The sequence below is a fragment of the Eimeria acervulina genome, genomic scaffold (assembly GCF_000499425.1).
Source record: "Eimeria acervulina Houghton genomic scaffold, Eah_scaff234, whole genome shotgun sequence".
Classification (NCBI taxonomy): Eukaryota; Apicomplexa; class Conoidasida; order Eucoccidiorida; family Eimeriidae; genus Eimeria; species Eimeria acervulina.
This window is the reverse complement of record NW_013549994.1, coordinates 18,523-45,324: the sequence shown is the minus strand read 5'-3', so window position 1 is coordinate 45,324 and position 26,802 is coordinate 18,523. Positions and strand designations below refer to the sequence as shown.

At 53.2% G+C, this 26,802-nt stretch overlaps 5 protein-coding genes across 5 annotated transcripts in view; 3 read left to right on the top strand and 2 right to left on the bottom strand.

Annotated features, from left to right (window-relative positions):
* Positions 1 to 2,095: 2,095 nt before the first annotated feature.
* Positions 2,096 to 7,427, top strand: EAH_00027380 (SWI/SNF-related matrix-associated actin-dependent regulator of chromatin, putative; the record flags this gene model as incomplete). Its single annotated transcript, XM_013396418.1, has 11 exons — positions 2,096 to 2,804; positions 3,170 to 3,715; positions 3,893 to 4,041; positions 4,268 to 4,467; positions 4,700 to 4,770; positions 5,054 to 5,194; positions 5,562 to 5,663; positions 5,862 to 5,957; positions 6,137 to 6,229; positions 6,473 to 6,638; positions 7,067 to 7,427. The coding sequence occupies 11 exons, from the start codon at positions 2,096 to 2,098 to the stop codon at positions 7,425 to 7,427; spliced, it is 2,634 nt and encodes an 877-aa protein (XP_013251872.1).
* A 1,246-nt stretch (positions 7,428 to 8,673) lies between these two features.
* EAH_00027370 (SNF2 super family, related) lies at positions 8,674 to 11,294 on the top strand (the record flags this gene model as incomplete). The annotated part of the gene is made up of 4 exons (XM_013396417.1): positions 8,674 to 8,856; positions 9,542 to 9,902; positions 10,093 to 10,550; positions 10,917 to 11,294. The coding sequence occupies 4 exons, from the start codon at positions 8,674 to 8,676 to the stop codon at positions 11,292 to 11,294; spliced, it is 1,380 nt and encodes a 459-aa protein (XP_013251871.1).
* Positions 11,295 to 13,661: 2,367 nt separating this feature from the next.
* Positions 13,662 to 18,072, bottom strand: EAH_00027360 (hypothetical protein; the record flags this gene model as incomplete). Its single annotated transcript, XM_013396416.1, has 8 exons — positions 13,662 to 13,689; positions 14,339 to 14,453; positions 14,584 to 14,705; positions 14,828 to 14,943; positions 15,096 to 16,424; positions 16,585 to 16,726; positions 16,858 to 16,939; positions 17,409 to 18,072. The coding sequence occupies 8 exons, from the start codon at positions 18,070 to 18,072 to the stop codon at positions 13,662 to 13,664; spliced, it is 2,598 nt and encodes an 865-aa protein (XP_013251870.1).
* A 92-nt stretch (positions 18,073 to 18,164) lies between these two features.
* EAH_00027350 (hypothetical protein) lies at positions 18,165 to 21,259 on the bottom strand (the record flags this gene model as incomplete). Its single annotated transcript, XM_013396415.1, has 3 exons — positions 18,165 to 18,272; positions 19,838 to 20,403; positions 20,848 to 21,259. The coding sequence occupies 3 exons, from the start codon at positions 21,257 to 21,259 to the stop codon at positions 18,165 to 18,167; spliced, it is 1,086 nt and encodes a 361-aa protein (XP_013251869.1).
* A 2,177-nt stretch (positions 21,260 to 23,436) lies between these two features.
* Positions 23,437 to 26,802, top strand: part of EAH_00027340 (hypothetical protein, conserved) — a gene marked incomplete at both ends in the record, with an annotated part of 11,273 nt that continues 7,907 nt past the window's right edge. Inside the window, 4 exons of the mRNA XM_013396414.1 lie at positions 23,437 to 24,555; positions 24,693 to 25,628; positions 25,813 to 26,402; positions 26,597 to 26,712. Of these exons, the coding sequence (XP_013251868.1) occupies positions 23,437 to 24,555; positions 24,693 to 25,628; positions 25,813 to 26,402; positions 26,597 to 26,712 (2,761 nt within the window). The remainder of the gene's footprint in view (positions 24,556 to 24,692; positions 25,629 to 25,812; positions 26,403 to 26,596; positions 26,713 to 26,802) is intronic.

The following is a 26,802-nucleotide window of genomic DNA, read 5'->3' as shown; positions in this document are numbered from 1 at the left end:
TATATATATATATATATATATATATATATACGTCGACGGGCTGTCTACGCACTTTTCTTTAGGGCTGTCTGTACACTCCGTTGCCCGCAGCCGAAGAATGAGGAGACAACAAAACCATACAAATGAAAGGACTCTCCCGCTGCAGCAGCAGCAGCAACTTGAAGGCTGGTGCTGGTCTGCTGCTGCCACAGCTTCTGCTGCAGAGATGCTGCTTCAGAGTACCACCGTCGCTGTGTAGCTGCGGTGCTGCTGCAGCTGTGCTCCTGCTGAGGGTCTGCTGCTGCGCTGTTACCACTGCTGTGCTGCAGCAGCAGCAGCAGCAACAGCAAAGTGGGGTAGTGTATGTAGTGTATTGCTGCCTGACTGTGCGTACACCGCAGACTGCACTTTCTCCCTCTGCAGACCGTCTCCTTTTCCCTGCTGATAAATTTTCTGCGGAGGTCAATGCATTAATAGCCGGTCTAGCAGCAGCAGCAGCAGCAACGACGACGCTAGCAGCAGCAGCAGCAGCAGACTCACTAGCAGCAGCAGCAGCAGTGCTTCAACAGCTGCGACACCAGAAGTAAATGCTACGCCAGCAGCAAAGGAAGAGCAGCGGCAACCACAGAAGCACAAACTGCGCAAGCAGCAGCAGTCTCCTACCGGGAAACGGCAGCAGCAGCAGCAGTAGCAGCAGCAGCACCTGAGCCAGCACCAGCAGCAGCAACAACAACAGGGTTAGCCGCAGCAGAAGTAAGAGGAATAAAGCAACAGAAGCACGTGTAGCGGTAGAAGCAGCAGCTGGAAGAGCGCAGCAGCAGCAGCAGCAGGAAGAAGACTGCTGGGGGGCCCGCCTTGCATCTCTGTGTCTGTCTGCTGCGCTGTCTGCGCCCTGTTACTGCAGCAGTCGATGAAAAATTAAGTTATTTTGCTACTGAAGTATTTATTTATTTATTTATTTTCATTCTAAACGCCTACAGCTGCATGCAGCAGCAAACAACAACGGGAGGCCCCAGTGAGCCGGTAACCGGGGGCTGCTGCTGGCAGCAGCAGCCGGCTCGAGCAGGAGCAGCAGCAGCAGCAGCAACAGCAGCAGCAGCAGTAGCAGCAGCAATTATCTTTTCTTTTTAGTTGTTAGGAAGAACGCTCTAATGAAGCAAACACCGGCCTTAGAGCTGAGGGTTTTAGTTTAGGGTTTAGGCCACAGTCTCTCCACCCGAGGGTTTAGGGTGGAAGTCTAAAGGTTTAGGGTTTAGGGTTTAGGGTTTAGAGGAGACGCGACAGAGGGCGGTGTCTCTGCGGCTTCAGCTAGTACCTCTGGTTGCAGCAGCAGCAGCAGCCGCGGCTGCAGCAGCAGCAGCAGCAGCAGGAACTCCCTTTTTAGAGCCGCACACGAAATCGAGTGGCCCGTGGGGCTTTTGCTGCAGCTGATTACCCAGAGGCTGCTGCAGCAGCTGCTGCCGCTGCTGCTGCTGCCGCTGCTGCACGGTAGTGACTGCGGCAGCAGAAGCTATAGCAGCAGAAATCACAGCAGGGGCAACAGCAGCAGCAGCAACGGATAAGATAAGCAAGTAGCATTTGGCTGCTGCAGCAACAGTTCTGCTGCAGCAGCAGCAACAGTGCTGCTCCTGCTGCTGCTTCATGCTGCCTTCTTTTTGTAGACCTTTGCTCACGGCCTCCACAGCAGCAGCCGCAGCAGCAGCAACGACAGCAGCCGCAGAAGCAGCAACAGCAGCAGCCGCAGCAGCAGCAACAGCAGCAGCCGCAGCAGCAGCAGCAGCAGCAGCAGCGATGCAGCTGACTTATAGAGGCAGCACATCTATCAACATCGGCAGCAGTAGCAGCAACAGCAGCGGTGACAGCACGGGCAGCAGCAACAACCGCAACGGCAGCAACCGCAGCAGCAGCAATTACGGCTCCTATTACCCTCGTGGGTGTGCAGCTGGCAGCAGCACAGCAGTCTCTTCATCATCATCAGCAGCAATAGCAGCAGCATGAGCAGCAGCATGCGCAGGAGCTCAGCCGAACCATCAGCAGCAGCAGCACCACCAGCCCCAGCAGCAGCAGCAGCAGCAGCAGCAGCAGCAGCAGCAGCAGCAGCAGCAGCAGCAGCAGGATGGCTGGCATGTCTGGCAAGGCCCAGGGAGGAGAGGGTGGGAGTAGTAAAGCAAAGAGCGGGAAGCTGCTGCTGCTGCTGCAGCACGGAGAGCGCTTCCTGGATTTGATTTGCAGCGGCAGATATGACCCGTCGAGAGACGTAGGCGAGCAGCTGAGGGAGCTGCAGCAGCTGCAGCAGCAGCAGCAGGTGCTGCTGCAGCAGCAGCAGCAGCAGCGACAGCAGCGGCAGCGGCGGCGGCAGCAGCAGCAGGAGGAGCTCGAAGGCGAAGAAGAACTAGAGCAGCAGGATGACTCCCAAGAACAAGAAAAAAACAGCAGCAGCAGCAGCAGCAGCAGCAGCAGGCGTCGTCGTGGGGGTCGTTGGACAAGTAGCGTAGCGGATGAGGAAGGGGAGGAGGACGAAGATGGGGAGTGCGGGGCTGCAGCAGGAGCAGCAGGAGCAGCAGGCGTACCTGTGTCTGCAGCCTCGGCAGCAGCAGCAGCAGCAGAAGTGTGTGTACCTTCCTGCGTGCTGCTGCCCCCTAAGCCTCACCAAGTAGAGGGCTTGCGCTGGCTGGCGCGTCTGCATGCAAAGGGTCTGAGCGGCCTCTTAGCAGACGAGATGGGGCTTGGGAAGACGTATCAAACGATTGCCTTCTTAGGCTATCTGCAGGAATATAAACATATCCAAGGGCCGCACCTTATACTCGCACCTAAAAGCACCATCGGTCAGACATCCTGCTGCTGTTGCTGCTCGTGCTGCTGCTGCTGCTCGTGCTGCTGTTGCTGCTCGTGCTGCTGCTGCTGCTTGTGCTGCTGCTGTTGCTGTTGCTGTTGCTGCTAGTGCTGCTGCTGTTGCTGCTCCAGCTGCTGCTGTTGGTGCTGCTGCTCCTGCTGCTGCTGATGCTCCTGCCTCGTTTGCTGCGTTTCTGTTTGTCTTTGTTTGCTTTTGCTTGTTTTTGCTCTTGGGATCCCCTTTATGGTTTCCTTGCTGCATTACTCCATCTCCGTGCTGCTGTTGTTGCTGCTGTTGCTGCTGCTGCTGCTGTTGTTCCTGCTCTTGCTGCTGCCGCTGCTGTTGTTCCTGCTGCAGGCAACTGGATGGCTGAGTTGCGTCGGTTTTGCCCGTCTTTGGGCGCCGTGAAGATATTAGGAGAGAAGGAGAAGAGGAAGAGGCTGCTGCACCACCTTCTGTTCGCATGCAAGCTTGTTAAAGAGACGCAGCAGCAGTACCAGAGCCGCAAGCAGCAGCAGCAACGGCAATCTGCAGCAGCAGCAGCAGCTAGGAGCAGGGCACAAAGCCCGCTGCTTGAACGAAACAGCAGCAACAGCAGCGGCAGCAGCAGCAAACAGCAGCAGCGGGAAGATGAAGAGCCTGCAGAGGAGGACGACGGCGACGAAGAAGCCTCCCAACAGCAACACCAGCACCACCAGCAGCCTCAGCAGCAGGAGAAGGAGCAGCAGCAGCAACAGCAGCAGCAGCAGCAGCAGGAAGGAGAAGAGGAGGAGCCTGTGCCTGAGACTGTCAGCGTCGTCGTTGCGTCTTACGAAATGTTGATGGCGGAGAAAAATATTTTGGGGCAAATTGAGTGGCAGTATATCATCATCGATGAAGCACACAGAATTAAAAATGAAGCAGGTAAGCATCCTGCTGCTGCTGCTGCTGCTGCTGTTGCTGCTGTTGCTGCTGGTGGTGGTGGTGCTGCTAGTGGTGGTGCTGCTGCTGGTGGTGCTGCTGGCGCTGCTGGTGGTGGTGGTGGTGCTGCTGCTGCTATTGTTGCTGCTATTGCTGCTGCTGCTGCTGCTGTTGCTGCAGGGAAGCTGGCTACAACTGTTCGTCAGTTCTCATCGAAATATCGGCTGCTGCTAACGGGAACGCCTTTGCAGGTAGGACTGCGAGCAGCAGCAGCAGCAGCAGCAGCGACAGCAGCAGCAGCAGCAGCAGCAGCAGCCGATTCCCGTCTAGTTAAACAGAAGAATGAGGAGCGCGCCTATTGACTGCTGCCGCGAGATACCCCATTGGGGTTTACTTTGCTGCTGCATTTGCTTGTTGCTATGCTGCTGCTGTTAATACAGCAGCAGCACAAGGTGCGGCTAGAGGTGCTGCCTACAAGGAGGCTGAAGCTTTGCCTGACACATTTGTTGTTGTTGTTGCTGCTGCTGCTGCTTGTGTGTGGTTGTGCTGCTGCAGAACAACCTGAGGGAGTTATGGGCGCTGCTGCATTTTTTGCTGCCGCAGTTGTTTGAATCTGGCGAAGATTTTTTGTCTTTGTTCGATTTAAATGCTGCAACAGATGAGGAGGGGGTGGCGCTCACGCAGCAGCAAATCGAAGAAAGAAATCTGGCGATTGTTAACAGACTCCACAGGATACTCAGGCCTTTCATGCTTAGGTCCATTCTGCTGCTGCTGCTGCTGCTGCCGCTGCTGCTGCCGCTGCTGCTGCTGCTGCTGCTGATGATGATGATGATGATGATGATGATGATGCTGACGCGGGTGATGCTGGCGATGCTGCTGATGCTGCTGATGCTGCTGATGCTGTTGCTGCTACTGATGCTGCTGCTGCTGCTGCTGCTACTGTTTCCATTGATGATGGTGCTGGTGCTGTCGCTGCTGCTGCTGCAGGCGAGTAAAGAAAGACGTGCTGCAGGAGATGCCTCCAAAGAAAGAAGTTATTTGCTTCGTGCCCCTTTCAGGTACTGCAAAAACCCTAAACCCTAAACCCTAAACCCTGCGGGCGCAGCCAGAGACAGATCTTTTTGCTGGTACCCTTTAGTCGCGTTGTGCTGTTGCTACTGCTGCTGCTGTTGCTACAGCTGCTGCTGCAGCTGCAGCTGCAGCTGCAGATGCGCAGCGGGCTTTGCACGGCGTTATGACGTTGCTGCTGCTGCTTTTCCTGCTGCATCGATTCAGCGCCCTTCACCCCAAAGTGCGTGCTTGTTGCTGCTGCTGCTGCTTCTGTTTCTGCTTCTGCTGCAGCGATGCAGCGTACTTTATACCGGGATCTGCTTACGAAGAATGTGGCGGCGCTGCAGGGCGGCGAGGGCTGCGGCAAATCGCAGCTCCGCAATTTAGCGGTGCAGCTGCGCAAAGCCTGCAACCACCCGTATCTCTTCGAAGGTAGGAAATATCTGCTGCTGCTGCTGTTGCTGCTGCTGCTGCTGCTGCTGCAGATTTTGACGCTACTGGATGCTGCTGCTGCCCGTGGTGCTGCTGCTTGTGTTGTTGCTGTTGATACTGATGCTGCTGTTGCTGCTGCTGCTGATGCTGCTACGAGACGAGCTCCGGCCACCGCCAGCGAGAGCAGCATATATATGCATTAAATAAATAAATAGCCTTGTCTGTTATATTATAAAAGTAAATATATTTACATTTACAAGTAAAATAGATTTGCATTTACAATTCATACTAGTAAACATTTATATTAGTAAAGATTAATATGAATAACTGCATGCATTTGCTTATGCTTGTTTATGCTTTTGTTCAGGCTATGAGCCGGAAGGCGAAGACCCGTTTGGCGAGCACGTGATATTGAACAGCGGGAAGCTGCGTTTTTGCGATTGTTTGCTGCAGCGGCTAATAGCTGGGGGTAGCAGAGTGCTGTTATTCAGCCAAATGACTCGCATGTTAGACATTTTAGAAGACTACTGTCGCATTAGGTCTTTCAGTTATTGTCGATTAGATGGCAGCACCTCAACGGAAGAAAGAGAGAAGCAAATAGCTGCTTTCAATAACAGCAGCTTAAATATACATATCTTTCTTCTCTCTACACGCGCTGGCGGTCTAGGCACAAACTTAACTGCTGCTGATACAGTCATCATCTACGATTCAGATTGGAACCCACAGGCAGACCTGCAGGCTATGGATAGGGCTCATCGAATCGGTACTTCGCTTTCTTCTTTATTTCCTCCTCCCCCTGCTGCTGCTGCTGCTGCTGCTGGTGCTGTGTGTGGTGCTGGTGGTGGTGGTGGTGCTGTTGCTGATGGTGGTTATGGTGCTGCTGCTGCTGTTGTTACTGATGATGATGATGCTGCTGCTGCTGCTGCTTCTGTTTGCGTTCAGGGCAGCAGCGGGCAGTGAATGTTTATCGTTTGATCCATGAACACACAGTCGAAGAAAAAGTGCTGGAAAGAGCAAACTTAAAACTACAACTCGGTCAGCAACCTCTTACTTCACTACTGCTACTTCATTTCCTGCTGCATTTGCTGCTGCTGCATTTGCTGCTGCTGCATTTGCTGCTGCTGCATTTGCTGCTGCTGCATTTGCTGCTGCCGTATTTGCATTTGCTTCATTTCCTTCATTTGCTTCATTTGCTTCATTTGCATTTGCATAACAAATGCAAATGAAGCAAATGAAATATATTTATATTTGTATTGATATTTGCATACGGACGTGCAGACACCGCAGTAATTCAGCAGGGGCGACTGCACGAAGGCAGACAGCGGCAGCCGGAGATGAGTGCGAGTGCGCTGTTGAAGATGGTTCAGTTTGGGGCTGAGCACATCTTCAAGCCGGCGCAGCAAAACGAACTCACTGAAGAAGAGCTCGACGCGATACTCGCCAGGTATATCAAGCATGCAAGATAAATTAATTAAAATAATAAACAATAATTTAAAATAGTAAAGAATAGTAAAGAATTAAAAGGGTATAAAAGAATAAAAAAGAATAAAAAGAATAAAGATAATGAATAAAAAAATAATCAAGAATAAAGAGGGACGAAACAGAATTAAAAAAGATAAAAAAGAATAAAAACGAATAAAAAAGAATAAAAAAAGAAGAAAAGATATTCATAAAGATTTATGCATTAGCCAGACATAATATCTTCATTTGCTGCTGCTCTCATCCCGCTTTATTATCCACCCAGGCGATCAACAGATCGTTGTCTCGCTGCTGCTGGTGCTGCTGCTGTTGCTGCTGCTGGTGCTGGTGCTGGTGCTGCCGTTGCTGCTGCATTGTTGGTGTCTGTGGTGGTGCTGTTTGCTGCTGCTGCAGAGGGCAGGAGCGCACGGAGCAGATGCATGCGATGCTGCAGCAGCAAGTGCGGCGTTCTTTGCTGGACTTCAGCAGCAGCAGCAGTAGCAGCAGCAGCAGCCTCTACGAAGCAGATGACCTCTGCTACCCTGAAGAGAGAAAAGCAGCAGATAGAGAAGCCTGGGCAGCAATCGCACAGGAGCAGCTTGCTGCTTCTGCTGAGAGAGACAGCCGCAGAAGGCTGCGCGGCAGCTATAAAGATGCTGCTGCAGCAGCAGCAGCAGAGCAGCAACAGCAGCAGCAGCAGCAAAACAACAAAGAGAGAAGCAAACCCGCTCATATCCCCAGGATACCCAAGCTGCCTACTATGCAGGTGAGATGAAGAAAACCACAAAAAGAAATAAACAGAACAAATAAACAAACAAACAAACAAACAAATATATAAAGAGCGAAGGAGAGAGATTTAGAAAGACGTAAGTAGATAAAGATAAAGAAAGAGATAGCTACAGAGAAGAAGAGACGGAGTGCAACAGACAGACAGAGACAGAGAAGAGATTGAAGAGGCGCAGCCAGATGAGCGAGGAAGAAAGAGATAAAAGACATAAAGACAGGCAGCAGCAAAAGGAGCAGCAGCAGTTGCTGCTGCAGCAGAAGCATCAGCAAAAACTGAAGGGGCAGAAGCAGCAGCAGCAGGCTTTGGGTGTTGTCTGTCTGGCGACAGCAAACGAAGCACCGAAAAGGAATGCTGCTGCTCCTTTCGCTTCTTCTCACTTTGTTGCTGATGCTGCTACAGCAACTCCTTTTGCTGTTGCTGCTGCTACTGCTGCAGCTCCTCTTGGTTTTGCTGCTGTTGGTGCTGGCTTTTCCTTTGCCTCTGTTCCTCTGCTGCTGCTGCTGCTGCTTGTCCTTCTTTCTCTTTGTTGCTGCTTCTGCTTCTTGTGTTCATTTGCTGCTGCTGCTGCTTCTGCTGCTGCTGCTGCTGCTGCTGCTGCAGGAGTGGCAGTTTTACCAGAGAGAGCGACTTGAAGAGCTGCAGGCGATTGATGTGCAGTGGAGTTTATCTCAGGGTAGCAGCAGGCCCCTAACAGAAGAAGAAAAAGAAGAAAGAAAAAGATTAATTGCAGAGGGCTTTAGGGGATGGGCCAGGAGAGATTTGCTGGCATTCGTCAGGTGTATAGACAGCTGCGATGATATATTTTTCTTTGTTCTCTTTGTTTGCTTTTTGTTTAAATCTCTTCGTCTTTCTTTCTCCTTTACTCGTTTTCTGTCTATCCTTCTGTTCTCTTTCTCTGTCTATCTGTTTCTGTCTTTCTTTTCCTTCTGTAGCAAAACAACCTATATGCATCTATATATATATATATATGCAAATATATATGCATATATATATATATATATATACCTATATATATATATATTTATGTATATGTCTGCCCTTTCTGTCTGTTTGTTTGACACTTACTCCATATATATGCCTACATTCTGTTTGTATGTTTACTATTCATAATATATACATATATATACATATAAACATGTATATATATATGTCTATATTGTGTTTATTTAATTATCCATTTATACACTAATATATATATATATATATATATATGCATGCATGCAGGGGCTGTGAGATGTACGGGCGTTGGGACTTGGAGCGGATTGCGACGGAGGTGGAGGGCAAATCGCTGGACGACGTCCGGCGATACGCCGCCGTCTTTTGGAGTCGGCTGGAGGAATTGAGCGACTGGCGGAAATTGCTGAAAAAGATACAAGACGGAGAGGCAGTCATTCAAAGAAGAAGAGAACTAGAACAAGTAACAGCCGTCAAACTCTCTTCTTTATATACATTTATATATATATATTTATTTATTTGTTTATTTATTTATTTATTAGCTGTTTATTCATTAGTAAAGTGTAAGACGGAGAGGCAGTCGCTCAAAGATGTGAGTTAGAACAGGCGAGCAAACCGGAAGTGCTGTGTCTTTTGCATATTATATCTTATTTATTTATTTATTTATTTATTTATTTATTTATTTATCTATTTTAATTAGTTAATTAATTTATTTATATTTATGTGATGTAAGTAAAATGCAATAATTCACAGTTTCAGTGGACTACCCTTGTAGAAAATATATATTACACATATTCAATATATATTACAGAATAAGTACAGTATATATTTGTATATATGTATATATAACTGTTATATTTTATTGTATATATTATATTATATATATTATCATTTAAAGAATACGGAGAGGCGTTCATTCAAAGAAGAAAATTATAGAAAGCAGGCGACGCGCAGCAGCGCAAACGCAATTAGTGTTGCCCCCTCTTCTGCTGTAGCCATTTTATAATGTTATATATAGAGATGCTGCTGCTGCTGCTGCTCATACGGCTGCTGCTGCTGCTTGTACTGCTGCTGCTCGTACTGCTGCTGCTCGTTCTGCTTCTTATGCTGTTGCTGTGTTGTTGCTGCTGCTGCTGCTGCTGCTGCAGGTAATTGTGAGACGCCAGCAGCAAAGTGATTTCCCGTGGCGGCGTCTTCCAGTGAATTTTGCTGCTGCTACGAAGTCGAAGTCCTTCTTCGCTGAAGAAGAAGACATCTTCGTCCTCAACCTCACCACCCTACTAGGTACACTAACAACTCCTGCTGCTCCTGCTGCTGCTCCGGATGCTGCTGCTGCTGCTGCTGCTGCTGCTGTCGTTGTGGTCGTGGCTGTGGCTGCTGCTGTGACTGCTGCTGCTGCTGCTGCTGTGGCTGTGGCTGTGGCTGTTGCTGTTGCTGCTGCTGTGGGTGCGTCTGTGGCTGCTGCTGCAGCTTCTGCTGTAGCTGCTGCTGCAGCGGCTGTTGCTTCCAGTGTGCTGATTACGTTTTTGCTGCTTCTGTTGCGGAAATAACTTCGATTGCTCCTGCTGCTGCTGCCGTTGCGTCCACATCCTGCTGCGGCTTCTGCTGCTGCTGCTGCTCGTACTGTTGCTGCTGTTGCTGCTGCTGCTAAGTGTTGGGGGTATCTGACATTGTGCTGCTGTCTTTGGGTGTATTTTAGGCTACGGCAATTGGGAGAAACTCCGCAGCCAGGTAAAACCCATAATATACAGCAACCTTCGCCCTGCTGCTGCTGCTGCTGCCTTTGCTGCCGCTGCTACTGCTGCTGTTGCGGTTGCTGCTGCTTCTGCTGTTGCTTCCGGTGGTGCTGCTGCTATTGCTGCCGATGCTTCTGCTGCTGTTGGTGTTGGTGATAGTGCTGCTGTTGCTGCTAGCGTTGTTGCAGCAGCAGCAACAGCAGCAGGAGCATTAGCAGCAGGAGCATTCATTAGCACCAGGAGTAGCAGCAGCAGGAGCAGCATGAGCAGGAGCATTAGCAGCAACAGCAGCAGCAGCAGCAGCAGGATCAGCAACAGCAGCAGCAGCAGCAGGATCAGCAGCAGCAGCAGCAGCAGGATTGTTGCTGCCTCTGTTTGTTTGCGTTTAGATACTGCGCGACAGCACTTGGACTGGCGACTGGTTTTTTCGGTCCAGAGCGCCAGCAGACTTAGGAAGAAGAGCAGAAGCAATCATCAGACAACTCAAAAAAGAAGAAGTAATCCTGCTGCTGCTGCTGCTGCTGCTGCTAGCGGTGCTTGTTCGTTGAGGTGCTGCTGCTGGTGCTGCTAGCGGGTTCTGATAGCGGTGTTGTAGCGGCGTTGCTGCTGCTGCTGCTGGTGGTGGTGTTAGTGGTGCTGATAGCGGTGCTGCTGTTGCTCCTGCTATTGCTGCAGCATGAACACTGTTGCTAGTGCTGCTGCTGCTAGTACTGGTGCTGCTGCTGTTAGTGCTGGTGCTGCTGCTAATGCTGCTGCTGCTGCTGGTTCTGCTTTTATTTTGCTGTAGGGCGAACGGTTCTCGCGGGGCCGCCGGCGGCTGGACATGCCAGCCACGAAGCAGCAGTCTCCAGCATCAGCAGCAACAACAACAACAGCAGCAACAGCAGCAAACGCTTCTCCTGCTGCAGCAGAAACCCTCTGCGCAAACAGCGGAGAGGGGCCGGTGATGGCGCCTGCGGGGTCAGAGGCGCAAGCAGCAGCACCAGCAGCAGCACCAGCACCAACAGCAGCAGCAACACCAATAGCAGCAGCAGCAACAGCAGCAGCAGCAGAAACGTCTGCTGCTGAGGCCCCCCAAGAAGGCCTCAAGACGGAGGCTTCTCCTTCCCCCGCGAATGAAATGACGGATGCAAAACGAAGGCGGCTGTTACCTAACGCGGAATAAGCAGCAGCAGCAGCAGCAACAACAACAATAGCAGCAGCAGAAGCAGCAGTAATAGCAGCAGCAGCAGCAGCAGCAATAGCGGCAGCAGCTGCAGCAGTAGGTGCCAATCAGTATACAGCGGAGAGGGGATCCGCATCTTTTTTGTTTTTTGTTGATTTTCTTTTTTATACAAATATTTTATTTGGTTTATTTGTAAGAAATTTTAAACCTCCGAACCATAGAAATATATTTATTTAATATATTTAATATATTATATAATACATATTTTATATATTTTTTGTAGTATAGCAATATGAGAATACTCATTCGTACTATGTAGACACCGCGCACACGCTGCTGCTGCTGCTGCTGCTGCTGCTGCTGTTCCTGCTGCTGCTGCTGCTGCTGCTGCTTTGGTTGCTGCTGCTGCTTTTTCCTGCTGCTGTAGCTGCTGCTAACTCGTGCTTGCCAGGAGCCGCCGGCTGCAGTATATTTTATTCTCTCTTTAATAGCCCAAATAATAATGATATATTATTTAACAATAATAATGTACATTATTATTATTATTGAGATGTTAGAGCGAATCCACGAGCGGAAAACAGGTGCAGACACCGTATGTAGCTAGCTGCATAACTAATTGTGTAGCTAGCTGTGTAGCTAGCTGCGTAGCTAGCTGTGCTGCTAGCTGTTCTGCTACCTACGTAGCTAGTTGCGTGGCTAGCTGCGTAGTTAGCTGCGTAGATAGCTGCAGCGTCGAGGAGCTGCTTTATATACACCTGGAGCAGACATCAACTGCAGCTAGCTAACGGTATCGCGCCATCCAATAGGCAGCAGCAGCAGCAGGCACAGCAACAGATGCAGAGGGGCAGCAGCCGTTCCGCAACAGCAGCAGCAGCAGCAGCTGCTGCTGCTGCTGCTGTTGCTGTTACATTATTTATTGTATTGTCTTATATTGTGGGGTGTCTGTCTTGGAGGGCCCAGGGGCCTAAGGCAGTACGAAGATAGAGAAAATAAACAAAAAAGACAAAAAGACAAAACCAAACAATATAATTAATTCCTCTGCAGCAAAACGCCGCTCTCAAACGCGGGGGGGTGGCAGCTGATCCCGTGCTGTCTGTCTCCGTGTGGAGAGACTACGCCTTCAAATTCAGACAAATATTAAATAAAACAAAGAACATAAAATAAAACAAAACAAAATAAAATAAATTATAATCAAATAAATAAAATATATTAAAATGTATGGAACGAGATGTGAAGAAAGAACGGCCAACGAGTCTCTCAACCCCCAGCATTTTTAATGGTTTACTTCTGCTGTCTAGTTAAGAAAAAAGTAATTAAACGCTTCATCTAAACCCTAAACCTTAAACCCTAAAACCTAAACCCTAAACCCTAAACCCTAAACCGTACACCCTAAAATAGGGTGTACGCTATGGATTCCGGATGGACAGTCGCCATCATAGCTTAGTGGTAGAGCATCGGTCTTGTAAACCGAAGGTCGTGGGTTCGATTCCCATTGGTGGCTCTTTTAAATTATATTTGATATATTTAAGTTTATTCAAGAAGGCAAATTAAAAACAATAAACTATAAACCCTAATGCCTCTACAATAAACAATAGACCCTAGACCCTTACCGCAATAAACCCTAAACCCTCGCAATAATAATAAACCCTATACCACCATACAGCCATAAACCCTAAACCCTAAACCCTAAAAACTAATCCCTAAAAATAAACAACAATAAATAAAACTTCTACCTCTGCTGCTGCTGCAGCTACAAACCCATGAAACCCTTTACACACTAAGACAATAACTAAACCCTAAGCAACGCAGTAATAAACCCTAAACCCTAAACCCTAACTAACAGCCTAAACCCTAAACCCTCAGTCCAACTACGCCTTAAAAAAACCCTATACACCAAAACCCTGAACACTAAACCCTCAGCTCAACCAGCTCAACCCTAAACTATAAAACCTTATATACTGATTCCTAAACTCTATACCCTAAACCCTAAGAACTAACGCGCCTGAGAGCTCAAAGCCCCAACGCAGAGAGCCCTGCAGGCTTATGCTTGTAAACCCTAAACCCTAAACCCTCAAACCTAAATCCTAAACCCTACCCGCAATTCGTAAGCCCCCACCCCTATGCCCTAATCCCTAAACAGAGCTCAGCTAACGAACCCTAAACCCTAAACCCTAAACCCTTGACGGTAGAAGGTGCCTCAGGGCCCCCCTTCTGGGGACTTTTTTAGGGTTTAGGATTTAGGGTTTAGGGTTTATACAGTTCAGGGCACACGGAGTGTCGAGCAGCACTGTTTTCTTCTGATTGACGCCGTGCAAGGCTGCTGCTCCTGCGGTGCTGCTGCTGCTTCTAAACCCTAAGCCCTAAACCCTAGCCAAAGCCTCTCAGTTCCGAATACCTAAACCCTAAAACCCTAAAACCCTAACCCTAAACCCTAAACCCTAAACCCTAAACCGCCACTTCCAAGACAGCAAGACCGCACGGCGCCAAACTTAATGCCAATCAATTGTTTGCTGCTGTTGCAGCTATTCTTGCTGCAGCTGTTGCTGCTATTGCTGCTATTGCTGCACTTAGCCCTGTTGCTTCTGTTGCTGTTGCTGTTACTGCAGTGCTTGTTGCACAAGCTATCCCTGGCTATCTGCGCCCGTGCTGCTGCTGCTGCTGCTGCTGCAGGTGTCTATCAGCAGGCTGTTCTACGCAGCAGCAACACCACAAGAGCATTCATAAGTAAAAAGTAAAACACTGCAGCTAGGCGGGCATAGCCGCTGGAGAGCAGCAGCTGCAGCAGAGACCTGCAGCAGAAGCAGCAGCAACAGCAGCAAACAGCAGGTTGCACATCAACACGCCTCTTAGGCATGTACACCCCACACAGACATGCAGCAACAGCAGCAGCAGATGCAGCAGCAAATGCAGCAGCACGAGCAACATTAGAAGCAGCATAAAAACTGTAAAGGCGACAGAAGCAGCAGAGCAACCGCAGCAGCAGCAAGCAGCAGCAAGCAGCAGAAGCAGCAGCAGCAAAGCAGCAGCTGCTGCTGGCGAATTACCTCAAAGGAGCATCCACCCGATTCGCAGGATGCCCGCTGCTGGCCTTTGCTGCAGTTGCTGCTGCAGTTGCTGCTGCCTGCTGCCTCTGGGGCTTTTTCCTAGGGGCGCACTCACCTGCAGCAGCAGCAACGACAGCAGCAGCAGCAACGACAGCAGCAGCAGCAGAATTAGCAAATAAATATGCGCTCGCTTTGCTGCTAGCTGTCAATACACCTCAATCAGCGGAGCTGCTGCTTCGCCTCACCCCCAGTGCCGCCCTCCCCTGCCTTTTGTTGCTCCTGCTTGCGCTGCTGCTGCAGCTGCTGCAGCTGCTGCTGCAACTTGTGCCGCTCTGCGCTCGCTGCATTTGCAGCTGCACGAGCTTGTCTGAGAAGCAAAGCACAGCAGTAAAAGGCAGCAGCATCACCAAGTCTGCTGCTGCAGCAGGTGGAACTGCAGCAGCAGCAACAGCAGCAGCAGCAACTGCAGCAGCAGCAGCGGAAACTCACTCCAGGTCGCTCTCAAGGCTTGCAATTCGCTTCTGCGTTGCTGCTGCAGCTTCTGCTGCTGCTGCGCTGCTGCTCTTTTTCAACTCCTCCTGCTGCTGCAGCAGCTTTTGTGAGAGCTGAAGGCAGCAGCGAAACAAGAGCAGCAGCAACTTTACCCATGGTGCAGCAACAGCCGCAACACTCATGCAGCATCAAAGCAGCAGCAGCACACGCAACGCATCCTAACTACAGCAGCAGCAGAAGCAGCAGCAGCAGTGCAGCAACACACCTCGTCCAGCTGCTGCTTAAGGCCTTCCGCTTCAGCTTGCTGCTTCTGCTGCTGCTGCAGTTGCTTCTTAAGACCTTCAGCCTCACCCTTCTGTTGTTTTAGCTGCTGCTCCAGTTTCTGCTGCTGCTGCAGCTGCTGCTTAAGGCCAGCAACTTCCTCTTTTTGCTTCTGCTGCTGTTGCTGCAGTTGCTGCTTAAGACCTTCAGCCTCATCTTGCTGCTGCCTAAGCTGCTGCTTCAGCTGCTGTTGCTGCTGCTGTTGCTGCTCGAGTTGTGCAACCTGCTCTTGCTGTTGCTTCTGCTGCTGCTGCAGCTGCTGCTTGAAGTTTTCAACCTCATCTTGCTGCTGTTTCAGCTGTTGCTCCAACTGCTGCTGCTGTTGCTGCTGTTGCTGCAGTTGCTGCTTAAGACCTTCAGCCTCAGCCTTCTGCTGCTGCTCCAGTTGCTGCTGCTGCTGCAGTTGCTGCTCGAGCTCTGCAACCTGGTCTTGCTGCTGCTGCTTCTGTTGCTGCAGCAGCTGCTTGAGGCTTTCAGCTTCTTCCTGCTGCTGCTGCAGCTGCTGCTCCAACTGCTGCTGCTGTTGCTGCTGCTGCTGCAGCTGGTTCTTAAGGCCTTCAGCCTCAGCCTTCTGTTGCTGCTCCAGCTGCTGCTGCTGCTGCAGTTGCTGCTTGAGGCCAGCTACTTGGCCTTGCTGCTGCTGCTGCTGTTGCTGCAGTTGCTGCTTGAGGCTTTCAGTTTCTTCCTGCTGCTGCTTCAGCTCCTGCTCGAACTCCTGCTGCTGCTGCTGCAGCTGCTGCTGCAGCTTCTGCTTGAGGCCAGCAACTTCATCTTGCTGCTGCTGCTGTTGCTGCTGCAGCTGCTCCTTCAGGCCTTCCGCCTCATCTTGCTGCTGCTGCAGCTGCTCTTTCAGCTGCAGCTGCTGCTGCTCCAGCTGCTGCTTCTGCGCAGCAACATTATCATGCTGTTGCTGCTGCTGTTGCTGCAGCAGCTGCTGCTGCTGCAACTGTTGTTTCAGGCTTCCAACCTCATCTTGCTGCTGTTTCAGCTGCTGCTCTAACTGCTGCTGCTGCTCCTCCAGCTGCTGTTTCTGGGCAACAACTTCGTTGTGCTGTTTTTGCTGCTGCTGCAGCTGCTGCTGTTGTTGCTGAAGCTGCTGCTTGAGGCTTCCAGCCTCATCTTGCTGCTGCTTCAGCTGCTGCTGAAGGGTCTGCATGTCCTGCTGCTGCTGCTGCTGCTGCTTCAGCTGCAGCTCCAGCTGCTCGTGCATCTGCTGCTTCGCTTCCTGTGCTGCAGCAGCAGCAGCAGCAGAGGCCTCGTGCTGCTCTGTCACCTGAAAGAAAGCAGCAGCATGTGCACCAGCATTTGCAACAACAGGTGCAGCAGCAGATGCAGCAGCAGGGGCAGCAGCAGATGCAGCAGCAAGCGCAGCGGCAGGTGCAGCAGCAGGCGCAGCAGCAGGTGCAGCAGCACCAAGCTGAACAAAGTCCTACACGCATTAGGTTGTCTTTTGCCTCCAACAGCTGCTTCTCTTGCTGTTGCTGTAGCTGCTGCTGCTGCTGCAGCTGCTGCTGCTGCTGCTGCAGTTCCTCCGCCAAGGCCTCGCACTTCTGAGCTGCGGTCTTCAGCTCATCCCTGAAGCAGCCGCAGCAGCAGCAGCAGCAGCAGCAACAGCAACATAGACCAACATTTTCTGCAAGAGTAGACGCAGCAAAGACAGAATCAACAGCAGCAGTAGCAGCAGCAACAGCAGCAAAAGGGCGTACTCAGCTGCAGTGTGCTGCCGCTGCAGCTTCGCGTGCTGCTGCTGCAGCTCTTCCAGCTGTCTTTCTGCTGCTTCGTGAGTGGCTGTGGAGTCCTGCAGCAGCAACAGCAGCAGCAGCAGCAGCAGCAGCAGCAGCAGCAGCAGCAGCACGCCAAAACACACCACCATGTGAAGGGCGCAAGATCCAGCAGCAGAAGCAGCAACAACAGCAGCAACAAAAGCAGCAGCAGCAGCAACACCAAGGGGGGTTGAGAGAAACAAGCAGCAGAAGATCTCGTGAATGCTGCAGCTGTAGGGCCTTGCCTGCTGCTGCTTCTGATGCTGCAGCAGCTGCTGCTCCTGCTCATTGCGTTGCTGCTTCTCCTGCTCCAGCTGCTGCTGCAGAGCCTTGATCTCCTGAAGCAGATAAAGATGTGTGGTTGCCGCCACAGCAGAAGCAGCAGCAGCAGCACAAGAAAACGCAACAACAATATGAAGGACCCCGTCAACAGCCCCAGCACGAACAGCAGCAACAGCAGCAGCAGCAGCAATGACAGCAGCAGCAACAGCAACGTGCCTGTTGAAGGTCCTGAATCTGCTGCTCGTGCTGCTGCTGCTGCTGCTTCAGCGCTTCCGCATGCGATGCCTTTATACGCTGCAGCGCCCCCGTTGCCTGCCTTGTGAGTCTCTCCTCACGCTCCTGCAGCAGCTGCAGCTGCTCCTCATGCTGCTGCTGCGCTGCAGCAAAGGCCTCGCGTTGCTGCTGCAGCTGCTGCTGCAGCTGCTCCACCGACAAGTCTGCTTGCGAACTACCCCTTCGTTTGCTTTTGGTGCTGCCGCTGCTTCCTCTCCTCTGCTGCTGCTTCGGATGCTGCTTCTGCTTTTGCTGCTGCTTCTGCTGCTGCTGCTGCTGCTCCATTCTCTCAGCGGCAGCCTCAAACATGTTGGCTGGGGGCGTCATGTTGCTTGTGTTGCTGCTGCTGTTGCTGCTGCTGCCGTTACTACTGTTGCCATTGCTGCTGCTGCCGTTGCTGCTGCTGCTGTTGTTGTTGCTGCTGCCTTTGTTATCCTTTCCCTTCTTTGGACGTGCATGACCGTCATCGGGCCTCGCTGCTGCCTCTGTTGCTGCTGGCGTTGATGCTGCTGCTGCTGCTGCTGTTTCTGCAGCCTCAGGCGCTGAGCCGTTAGCAGCAAACTGGGTGGCGCCGTCTTGAGAAGGGTGCAGGGGACTCATCATAGCTGCGGTAATTGCTGCTGCTGCTGCTGCTGCTGGTGTTGGTGCCGCTGGTGCTGCTGCTGCAGGTGTTGTTAAGCCTGCTGGTGCGACTTCTATTGTTGTTGCTCTTGTTGTTGCTGCTGCTGCTGCTGCTGCTGCTGCTCTTCGGTTGCTGCAGTGAGCGTAAAGGCAAGAGCCTCAGCGATCGCCACATACACACACTGAAACCTCAAACCCTAAACCCTAAACCCTAAACCCTAAATCTGCACACATAAACGGGAGTAGATGCACGTAGAAGAAACTGCCTTCTGTTCAATGTTTATTTGCTGTAGACACTGCTGCTGCTGCTCAAGTCGCTGGCCTGAGGGCCTGGCCTTCTGCTGCTGCTGCTGCTGCTGCTACTGCAGTTGCTGCTGCTGCTGTTGCCGCTGTTTCTTTCTTTTTTGATATAAATGCTCCTCAATTAAGAGATAGTGAATATTTAGTTGTAGATCTGCAGCAACTGCTGCTGCACATGACCGCAACTGCACTGAAGCTACTCCAGCAGCAGCAGCTGCCGCTGCTGCTGCTGCTGCTGCTGCTGCTGCAAGGGGCTGCATGCAATACTGCTCGAGTCCCCTGAGCAGCAGCAACAGCAGCAGATTGCTCCCCTTAAAAAAGCCGCATATCTGCGGCTCTGTGGCGAACTCGTCTGTTTCTGCTACTCTTTTAACGCAGCAGCAGCAGCAGCAGCAGCAGGCGCAGCAGCGTCTGGGGCAGCAGCAACAGCAGCAGCAGCAGGAACGGTTGATCGATGCAGCAAACCCCATGAGAAAGACAGCTGTACGGAAGCAGCAGCTTCTCGCAGCTGCCTCACCGCTGCTGTAGATCTCGGGCCGGGCAGCAGCAGCAGCAGCAACAGCAGCATCAAGTGCTGCGGTGGTCCTTGACGCCGGTGACGCTGCCGCAGCAACAGCAGGAGCAGCAGCAGCAGTAGCAGCAGCAGCAGCAGTAGCAGCAGCATTCGGCATTCGGGGCTCTGGCAGGTGCAAGCAGGTTCACTGCTGTACGTGGTGCCTGCAGCAGCAGCAGCTGCAGCAGCAGTCGCATCAGCAGCAACAGCAGCAGCTCAATAGGGCGGTTAGCGCTGCGTAGAGCAGCTCACGGTAGTAGTTTCTGTTGCTGCTTCATCATCAGCAGCAAACAGCAACGTTTGCTTCGACGGCAGCGGCAACAAGCACAGCAGAACCAGCAGCAGCAGCAGCAGCGATAACTGCAGCAGCAGCGAGAACTCCAGCAGCAGCAAGAACAGCAACAGCAGCAGCAGAAGATTCAGCAGAAGAAGCAGCAGCGAAAATGAGGCGCCGAGACCACAACAGCACCGTCAGCTGCCCCTACTGCACGGTGCGTCACAGCAGCAGCAGCAGCAGCAGCAGCAGTAGCAGTTGTTGTAGTAGCAAAAGCAGTAGCAGCAGCAGTAGCACCATTAGGAGGAGTAGCAGCAGGAAGAACAGCAGCAGCAGCAGGAGCAGCAGCAGCAAAAACAGCAGCAGCAACAGGAGCAGTAGCAGCAGCAATTTTAGTAGCAGCAATAATAACAGCAGCAACAACAGCAGCAGCAGTAGCAGCAGCAGCAGCTGCAGCCGCAGCAGTAGCAGCGTTGCTTCGTATTTGTTTTGCGGTGTATATGCAGCTGAAGATGTTCTGTAAAGTGCACAACGATATACACAAACGAAGAGCGATGGAGATGCAGCAGCAAATTCAGCAGCAGCAGGGCGAGGGAGCCACACTGGCGAAAATATATAACTCCTTTATCGGTGAGCTGCTGCTGCTGCTGCTGTTGCTGCTGCTGCTGCTGCTGTTGCTGCTGCTGCTGCTGCTGCTGCTGCTGCTGCTGCTGTTGTGGTGGTGGTGCTGTTGTCGCTGTTGCTGCTGCTCCTGCTCTCGTTTGTGCTGCTGCTGCTGCGGCTGCTGCTGTTGTCGCTGTTGCTGCTGGTCTTGCTCTCGTTTGTGCTGTTGCTGCTGCCGTCGCTGCTGCTGTTGCTGCTGCTGCGTTTGCTGCTATCTCTGCGGTTGTTTTCAATGTTGCTGTTGCTGCTGGCCTTGTGCTGCTGCTCTCCTTGCTCTCAATCTTTTCTGCTGCTGCTGACTTCCTCGCTGTTGCTGCTGCTTTGCGCCAACGGCTCCTTGCTGCTGCTGCTGACGCTGCTGCTGGTGCTGCTGTTGCTGCTGCTGCTGCTGCTGCAGGGGAGCGTTTGAATCGGATGCGGCACAAACTGGAGGAGGGCCCACCTACGCGGGGGTTGTGGGGTGACGATCCCGCTGAAGTTGTTGCTGCTGCTGCTGCTGATCCCTCTCTTGCAGACGCTTCTCCTACGAGACAAGACAAGAAAAAACACAAGTAGGTTGGGGTTTAGGGTTTAGGGTTTAGGGCTTAGGGTGGACGGCAGCAGGCGTAGCAGCAGCAGCAGGTACCGCTGCAGCAGCCGCAGCTGCAGCAGCAGCTGCAGGCGCGGCAGTGCGACAGAATATGCACCTGCAGTTGCAGCAACAGCAGCAACAGCAGCAGCAGCAGCAACAACAAGAAGAGCAGCAGCAGCAGCAACAGGCGTTTGGGTGTTGCGGTGTTTAGGAGCAGCAAAAAGTCGAAGGACCGAAAGAAGAAAAAACAAAAGAAGGAGAAAAAGAAAAAAAGTTCAAAGAAAAAGAAAAAGAGATCCAGCAGCAGCAGCAGCAGCAGCAGTAGCAGCAGCAGCAGCAGCAGCAGCAGCAGCGACTCGGACTCTGATGAGTAAGGGCTGATGGATGTTATCGAACCACTGCTGCTGCTGCTGCTGTCGCTGCTGTCGCTGCTGTTGCTGCTGTTGCTGCTGTTGCTGCTGCTGTTGGGTCTGAGGTGCTGCCAGTGGGATTTGCTGCTGCAGCTTTTTATCTTCTGCTGCTGCTGCTGCTGCTGCTGCTGCGTGTGCTGCAGCAACAGGAAGCAGAGCCGTCGGAGCCGTAGTAGTGACGACGAAGTAGGCATTAAGCTGCTGCTGCTGCTGCTGCTGTGTTGCTGCTGCTGCTGTGCTGCTTCTGCTGCTGTGCTGCTGCTGCTGCTGCTGCTGAAGTTGTAGTCTTGCGTCCACTGGTCGTCTGGTGCCTCATGCTGGCTTTGCTGCTGCTGCTGCTGCTGTTGCTGTTGCTGCTGCAGGTTACCTATGAGGGCTCGCGCCCATCCAAAAAGCATCGGCATGAGTAGCACGATGCCGTAGCAGCAGCAGCAGCTGCTGCCTCCGCTGTTGCTGCTGCAGCTGGAGACGCTGCTGCAAGAGCTTTCGTTGCAGCAGCAGCAAATGGTGCATGAGCAACCAGAGCTGCCTTTAGTGTATTAAGGAGGGAGGACCAGGTCCTGCTGCTGCTACCGTTGCTGCAGCAGCAGCTGCTGCTGCAACCGCTGCTGCAGCTTTTGCTGGTGCGTTGGCCGCAGCTGCGATGGCCGCTGCTGTGGGGGCAACAAATCAGCTGTAGCAGCAACAGTAGCAGCAACAGCAGCAGCAACAGCACAGCAGCAGCACAGCAGGTGACCCCGTGCAGTTGGCTTCTGCAGCAGCAGCAGCTGCTGCTGCTGCAGCAGCACAAACGACAATCGCAACCTTGGCTTCTCACGAATTTTTAATTCACCTTCATATCTCAGCAGCAAATGTGCTGCAGCAGCAGCAGGAGCTGCTGCTGCTCCTGCATTGCTCGCCGTTGGTGGTGTTTCTGTGCTTGCCGTTGGTGCTGCTGCTGCTGCTGCTGCTGCTGCTGCTGCTTACACTATCAGTGCTAGTGCTGCTGCTGCTTCTGCTGTGCGAGCCGTTGCTGATGCCCTGCTGCTTGCAGTGTTGCTGCTGCTGCTGCTGCTGCTGCGTTTGGCCGGTGTCGCTGCTGCCGCTAATGATGTTCTTGCTGCTGTGGCTGCTGCAGCAGCAGCTGCTGCTGAGTCCGTTTAGTTTGTTTCAATTCAGCAACTGCCTGGGGTTTGGCAGCAGTTTGCTGTCGGCTGCTACGAGGAGCTGCAGCAAGCACAGCAGCAGCAACAACTGAGACCAGCAGCAGCAGCAGCAGCCTAGAAGGGCTGGAGTGTATAGACACTGCAGTTTACGTGCACAGCAGCGCTGCCGTGACAGCAACAGCAGCAGCAGATGCAGCAGCAGTGCCGTAGCAGCAGCAACAGATGCAACAGCAGCAGCTGCTTGCTACAGCAACAGCAGCATCTGCTTGCAGCTGCTGTAAGCAACAGCGGCGAGTCTAACGGTAGCAGCACATCGTAGCAGCAGCAGCAGTTGCAAGCCCGGCAGCAGGGGCAAGCAGCAGCAGCAAGTGCAGCAGTAGCAGCAGCAGCGCTGTTCACTGGGGAAGTGCGTTCTTAATAAAATAAAATAAAATAACTTCCGGGTGTATCGGCAACTGATTTTTCAGGGCCTAGAAATAGGGTTTAGGGTTTAGGGTTTAGGGTTCAATGGGTATAGAGCGCAGGTAATAATAAAGGGTATAGGGTTTAGGGTTTAGGGTTTAGGGTTTAGGGTTTAGTGTTCATGGTTCATGGCTCAGGCTTTAAGCTGTAGGGTTTAGTTTTTAATATATAGGGATTAGGGATTAGGGTTTAGGGTTTAGGGTTTAGGGTTTCAATGCGGAGCCGTGCAGTGTACGGGCCCGCAATCGAGTTGTCTTCAATGTAAGGGTTTAGGGTTTAGGGTTTAGGGTTTAGGGTTTGCCCTTTCAAATGCAGTTTTTGGGGTTTAGGGTTGAGAGTTTCACCGCTAGGGTTTAGGGTTTAGGGTTTAGGGTTTAGGGTTTAGTCTCGGCTGCAGCATCGCCCCACGCTGGGCCTTCTGCTGCAGCCCCACACTGCAGCAGCAGCAGCAGCAGCAGCAGTTGCTGCAGCTAGCATATTTAGAGCAGCAAATTAGGTTTTACTGCTTATTATTTGCTGCGCATCTCAACAAGCAACAGCAGCTCTGCAGCAGCAGGAGCAGCAGCAGATCTGTTGCTGCAGCAACAGTGGAAGGCTGGGGCCCCCCAACCTTAGCTGCTGCTGCTGCTGCTGCTGGCTCCGCTGTCGCAGGCGCTGCTGATGATATTTCTAAGAGCAGAAGCAGCAAAGTCGTTCCAGCAGCAGCACTTGCTGCTGCACCGGGAGTATTAGGACCCAGCAGCAGCAGCAGCAATAGCAGCAGCAACAGCAGCAGCAGCAGGAGACTTGTTTTGCGGAAGTTAGCAGCTGTATTCCACCCAAGCAGCAGCAGGCGCTTCTGCTGCTGCTTCTGCTGCTGCGTTGAGGAGGAAGGCAGTATCAGTTGAGTCTCAGCAGCAGCAGCAGCAGCTGCAGCTGCAGCAGCCACAGCGACAAGCTACAGAGCAGCAACATCAGCAGCAGCGAAAATGGTGTCTGAACTGCAGCGCCAGTTGCAGCTGCAACGCGCCAGCAGCAGCAGCAGCAGCAGCAGCAGCAGCAGCAAGCGGGGGGTTGTCTCCTTTATGTACGACCCTAGAGATGCTGTATTAATAGACCGACATGCTGTGCAGCAAGCAGCAGCAGCAGGTCTTGAGGTGCTGCAGCAGGAGCAGCCGCTGCTGCAGCTGTTTGATTTCCTCTTCTCTGCAGAGTACCAGCAACAGCTGCAGCAGCAGCAGCAGACCCTGCAGCAGGAGCAGCAGCAGCTGCAGCAGCTGCGGGTTTGCTGCCGCCTCCTCTCTCCCTTCTTTCTCAGACAGGAGGCGCACTGCTGCATAGAGCTGCTGCTGCGGCAGCAGAAGCTGCATGCAAGAGACCCTGAGACTCTGCTGCTGCTGGCATTGCCTTTCTATGATAATTTGCTGTTCAGCCGTCTGCTGCTGCTGCTGCAGCTGCAGCAAAACTCCCCGTGGTTCCCGCTGCAGCAGCAGCAGCGGCAGCACATGGGCCGGCCGATATCTCTGCAGCAAATGCAGCGGCTGCTGCTGCAGCAGAGGGGGGCGTGGCATGCTGTTGCTGCTGCTACAGCGGCTGCGCTGCAGCCGCTGCAGCAGCAGCTGCAGCGCTGCGGCATCGAAGTACCGGCGAATTTTGCTGCTGTTGCTGCTGCTGTAGACGGACAGGTGCTGCACGCCCCGCTGCTGCGGCTGTTTGCCGCTGTGGGCTCAGCTGTTGTTGCTGCTGCTGTTAGTTTGCTGCAGCTGCGGCGCCTGGTGCCGCCGCTGCTGCAGACGGTCTTCATTGCTATGCGGGGCTCTGCTGCTGCTGCTGCTGCAGCTGTGGTATACCCCGAGGTTCAGCAGCAGATGCTGCTGTTGCTCTGCCGACTCACCTCCAAGGCGCCGCTGCAGCAGCAAGCGCTGCTGCAGATCTTTAGCTGCGTGCTGCAGCCCGTGCTGAAGCAGCAGCAGCTGCAGCAAACCGTTCAGATGGTTGAGGTGCTGCAGCTAGTAGCGCAGCAGCAGCAGCAGCAGCTTCTTCTGCTGCAGCGGGAGCAGCTGCTGCTCCTCAGCAAATGCGAGAAACTGACTCAAGCAGTGCAGCAGGTGAGTTGCTGCTGCTGCTGCTGCTGCTGCACTTGCTGCTGCTGGACGTGCTCATGCTGCCGCTGCCGTAGCTCCTGCTATTGCTGCTGCCGATACTGATGCTGCTGCTGTTGCTGCTGCTGTTGCTACTGCTGCAGGTATTGCTAGGGGGGTATACTGACCTTCGCGCCCTCTTAGGACTTCTCTTCCGGTCGGCGTTGCGGCTGCTGCTAGCAGAGGCGCAGCAGCAGCAGCAGCAGCAGCAGCAGCAAGGTGGAAAAGAGATGAGTCCTCTGGGCAGGCAGTTGCGGAGACTTTTATTGAAGCTGTGCGCCTTGCAGCAGCAGCAGAAGCAGCAGCAGCAGCAGCTGGTGGGCGCGGCCCCTCATGCAGTTTGTATTGCCTTGGCTATCATTGATGCCTTCTCTGCTGCTGCTGCTGCTAGCAGCAGCAAAGATGGCAACAGCAGCAAACGCAGCAGCAGCAGCACCGGCTGCAGCAGCGGCGATGAGACGGGCGCCAGCAGCATCAGCCCCAGGGACCGTAGGAGCAGCAGCAGCAGCAGCAGCAGCAGCAACTACGACAACTGCAGCAGCGAACTGTCTTGTAGCGTCCCGCCGAGCTTCATGTTGCTGCTGCAGCAGCTGCTGCAGCGGCTTGATGCTTCCAATCCGCTGGCTCTGCCTGCTGCTCTGACCATTGCAGCGCAGCAGCAGCAGCAGCAACAGCAGCAGCAGCTGCAGCTCTTCCTCACCGCTACATTTAAAGGCTTGGCCTCCGTCAACTTGCCGCTTCCGCTGCTACCTGCTGCTGCTAACCGCAGCAGCAGCGGCAGCAGCAGCAGCAGCAGCAGGGCCTCTCTCCTCTTTGCTCTGGGCTCCGAGGATGCAATGCTGCGGCTGCAGGCTGTCCGTGCCGCTGCTGCTGCACTGCAGCAGCAGCAGCAGCAGCAGCAGCAGCAGCAGCCGGAGGAGGATTGCTGCAGTCAAGAGCTGCAAACGGAAGAGGCGAGAGCAGCAGCAAGTCGCCTCCGTCTGTTGGGGTTTTTGTTGCTGCAGCGCATAGCAGATGATGACCACAGCGTAGCTGTTGAGGTGCGCTGCTGCTGCTGCTGCTGCTGAAGCTGCGGCTGCTGTTGGTGTAGCTGTTGCTGCTGTTGCTGCGCGCATTGCTCCTGCTGCGGCTGCTGTCCTTTTACTTCGGCTTGGCGTGCGTCCCTGTTGCTGCTGTCAACCCTTCTGCTGCTGCTGCTGTTGCTGCTGCTGCTGCTGCATGCAGGCACTGAAGGCTCTGCCGCTGCTGGCGGAGGCAGTTCCCCTCGAGGAGAGACTTGCTGCTGTGGCGGCGAAGCTGCTGCAGCTGCTGCAGCAGCTGCAGCAGCAGCCTTTCATATCGGCACCAGCAGCAGCACAGGCGCGCTCGCTGGCGCAGCAAATGGCGCTGCTGCTGCTCAAGAGGCCGCAGCAGCAGCAGCTTTGCGTGCAGCTGTTGCAAGAATGTGCTGCGCTGCTGCAGGAGGGGAGAGAGGCAGCAGCAGCAGCAGCGGATGCCGCTGCTGCCCAAGATGCTGATTTGGGTGAAGAAGCAGAAGAGCAGCAGCAGCAGCAGCAGCGGCTGCTGCAGCAGCATGCCAATCAAGTAGTTCCTCTCGCTGTCTGTCTGTACGCTGCAGCAAATGCGCAGCAGCAGTCTTCAGCAGCAGCAGCAGCAGAAGCCACATCAGCAAAGGCAACCGCAGCAGTTGATGCTGCTGGCGCTGCTGCTGAGGCGCTGCTGCGGGAAGCAGCAGCAGTGCTGCTGCCTCAGGAGGACGAAGCAAATGCAGCAACAGCTGCACCAGAAGGAGCAGCAGACGAAGGCAGCCCCAAGTGCGTGCTCTTGCTGCTGCTGTTGCTGGTGCTGCTGCTGCTGCAGTTGCTGTTGTTGCTGGCGCTTTTTTGTGGGTTTGCTGCAGCAGCTACTGTGTGCTTTGTTGCTTGTTTTGCTGCTCTTGCCGTTGCTGCTGCTGAGGCTTGCTGTTGCTGCTCTGCTTGTGCTGCTGCTGTTGCTGCTTCTGCTGCAGTCGTGTGTTTATTCGTCTTGCGTGGGCAGCGCTGTGGGGCCCTCCTGCTGCGGCGCAGCAGCTTCCTGAAGCAGCAGCAGAAGCAGCAGCAGCAGCAGCAGCGGAGGCTGCATCCAGTAGACACTGGCTCGTCTCTGCTGCGCTGCTGGAGTTCCTTGCAAGCAGCTCTCGGCCTCATGCTGTTGCTGCTGCTGCTGCCGGGGCTG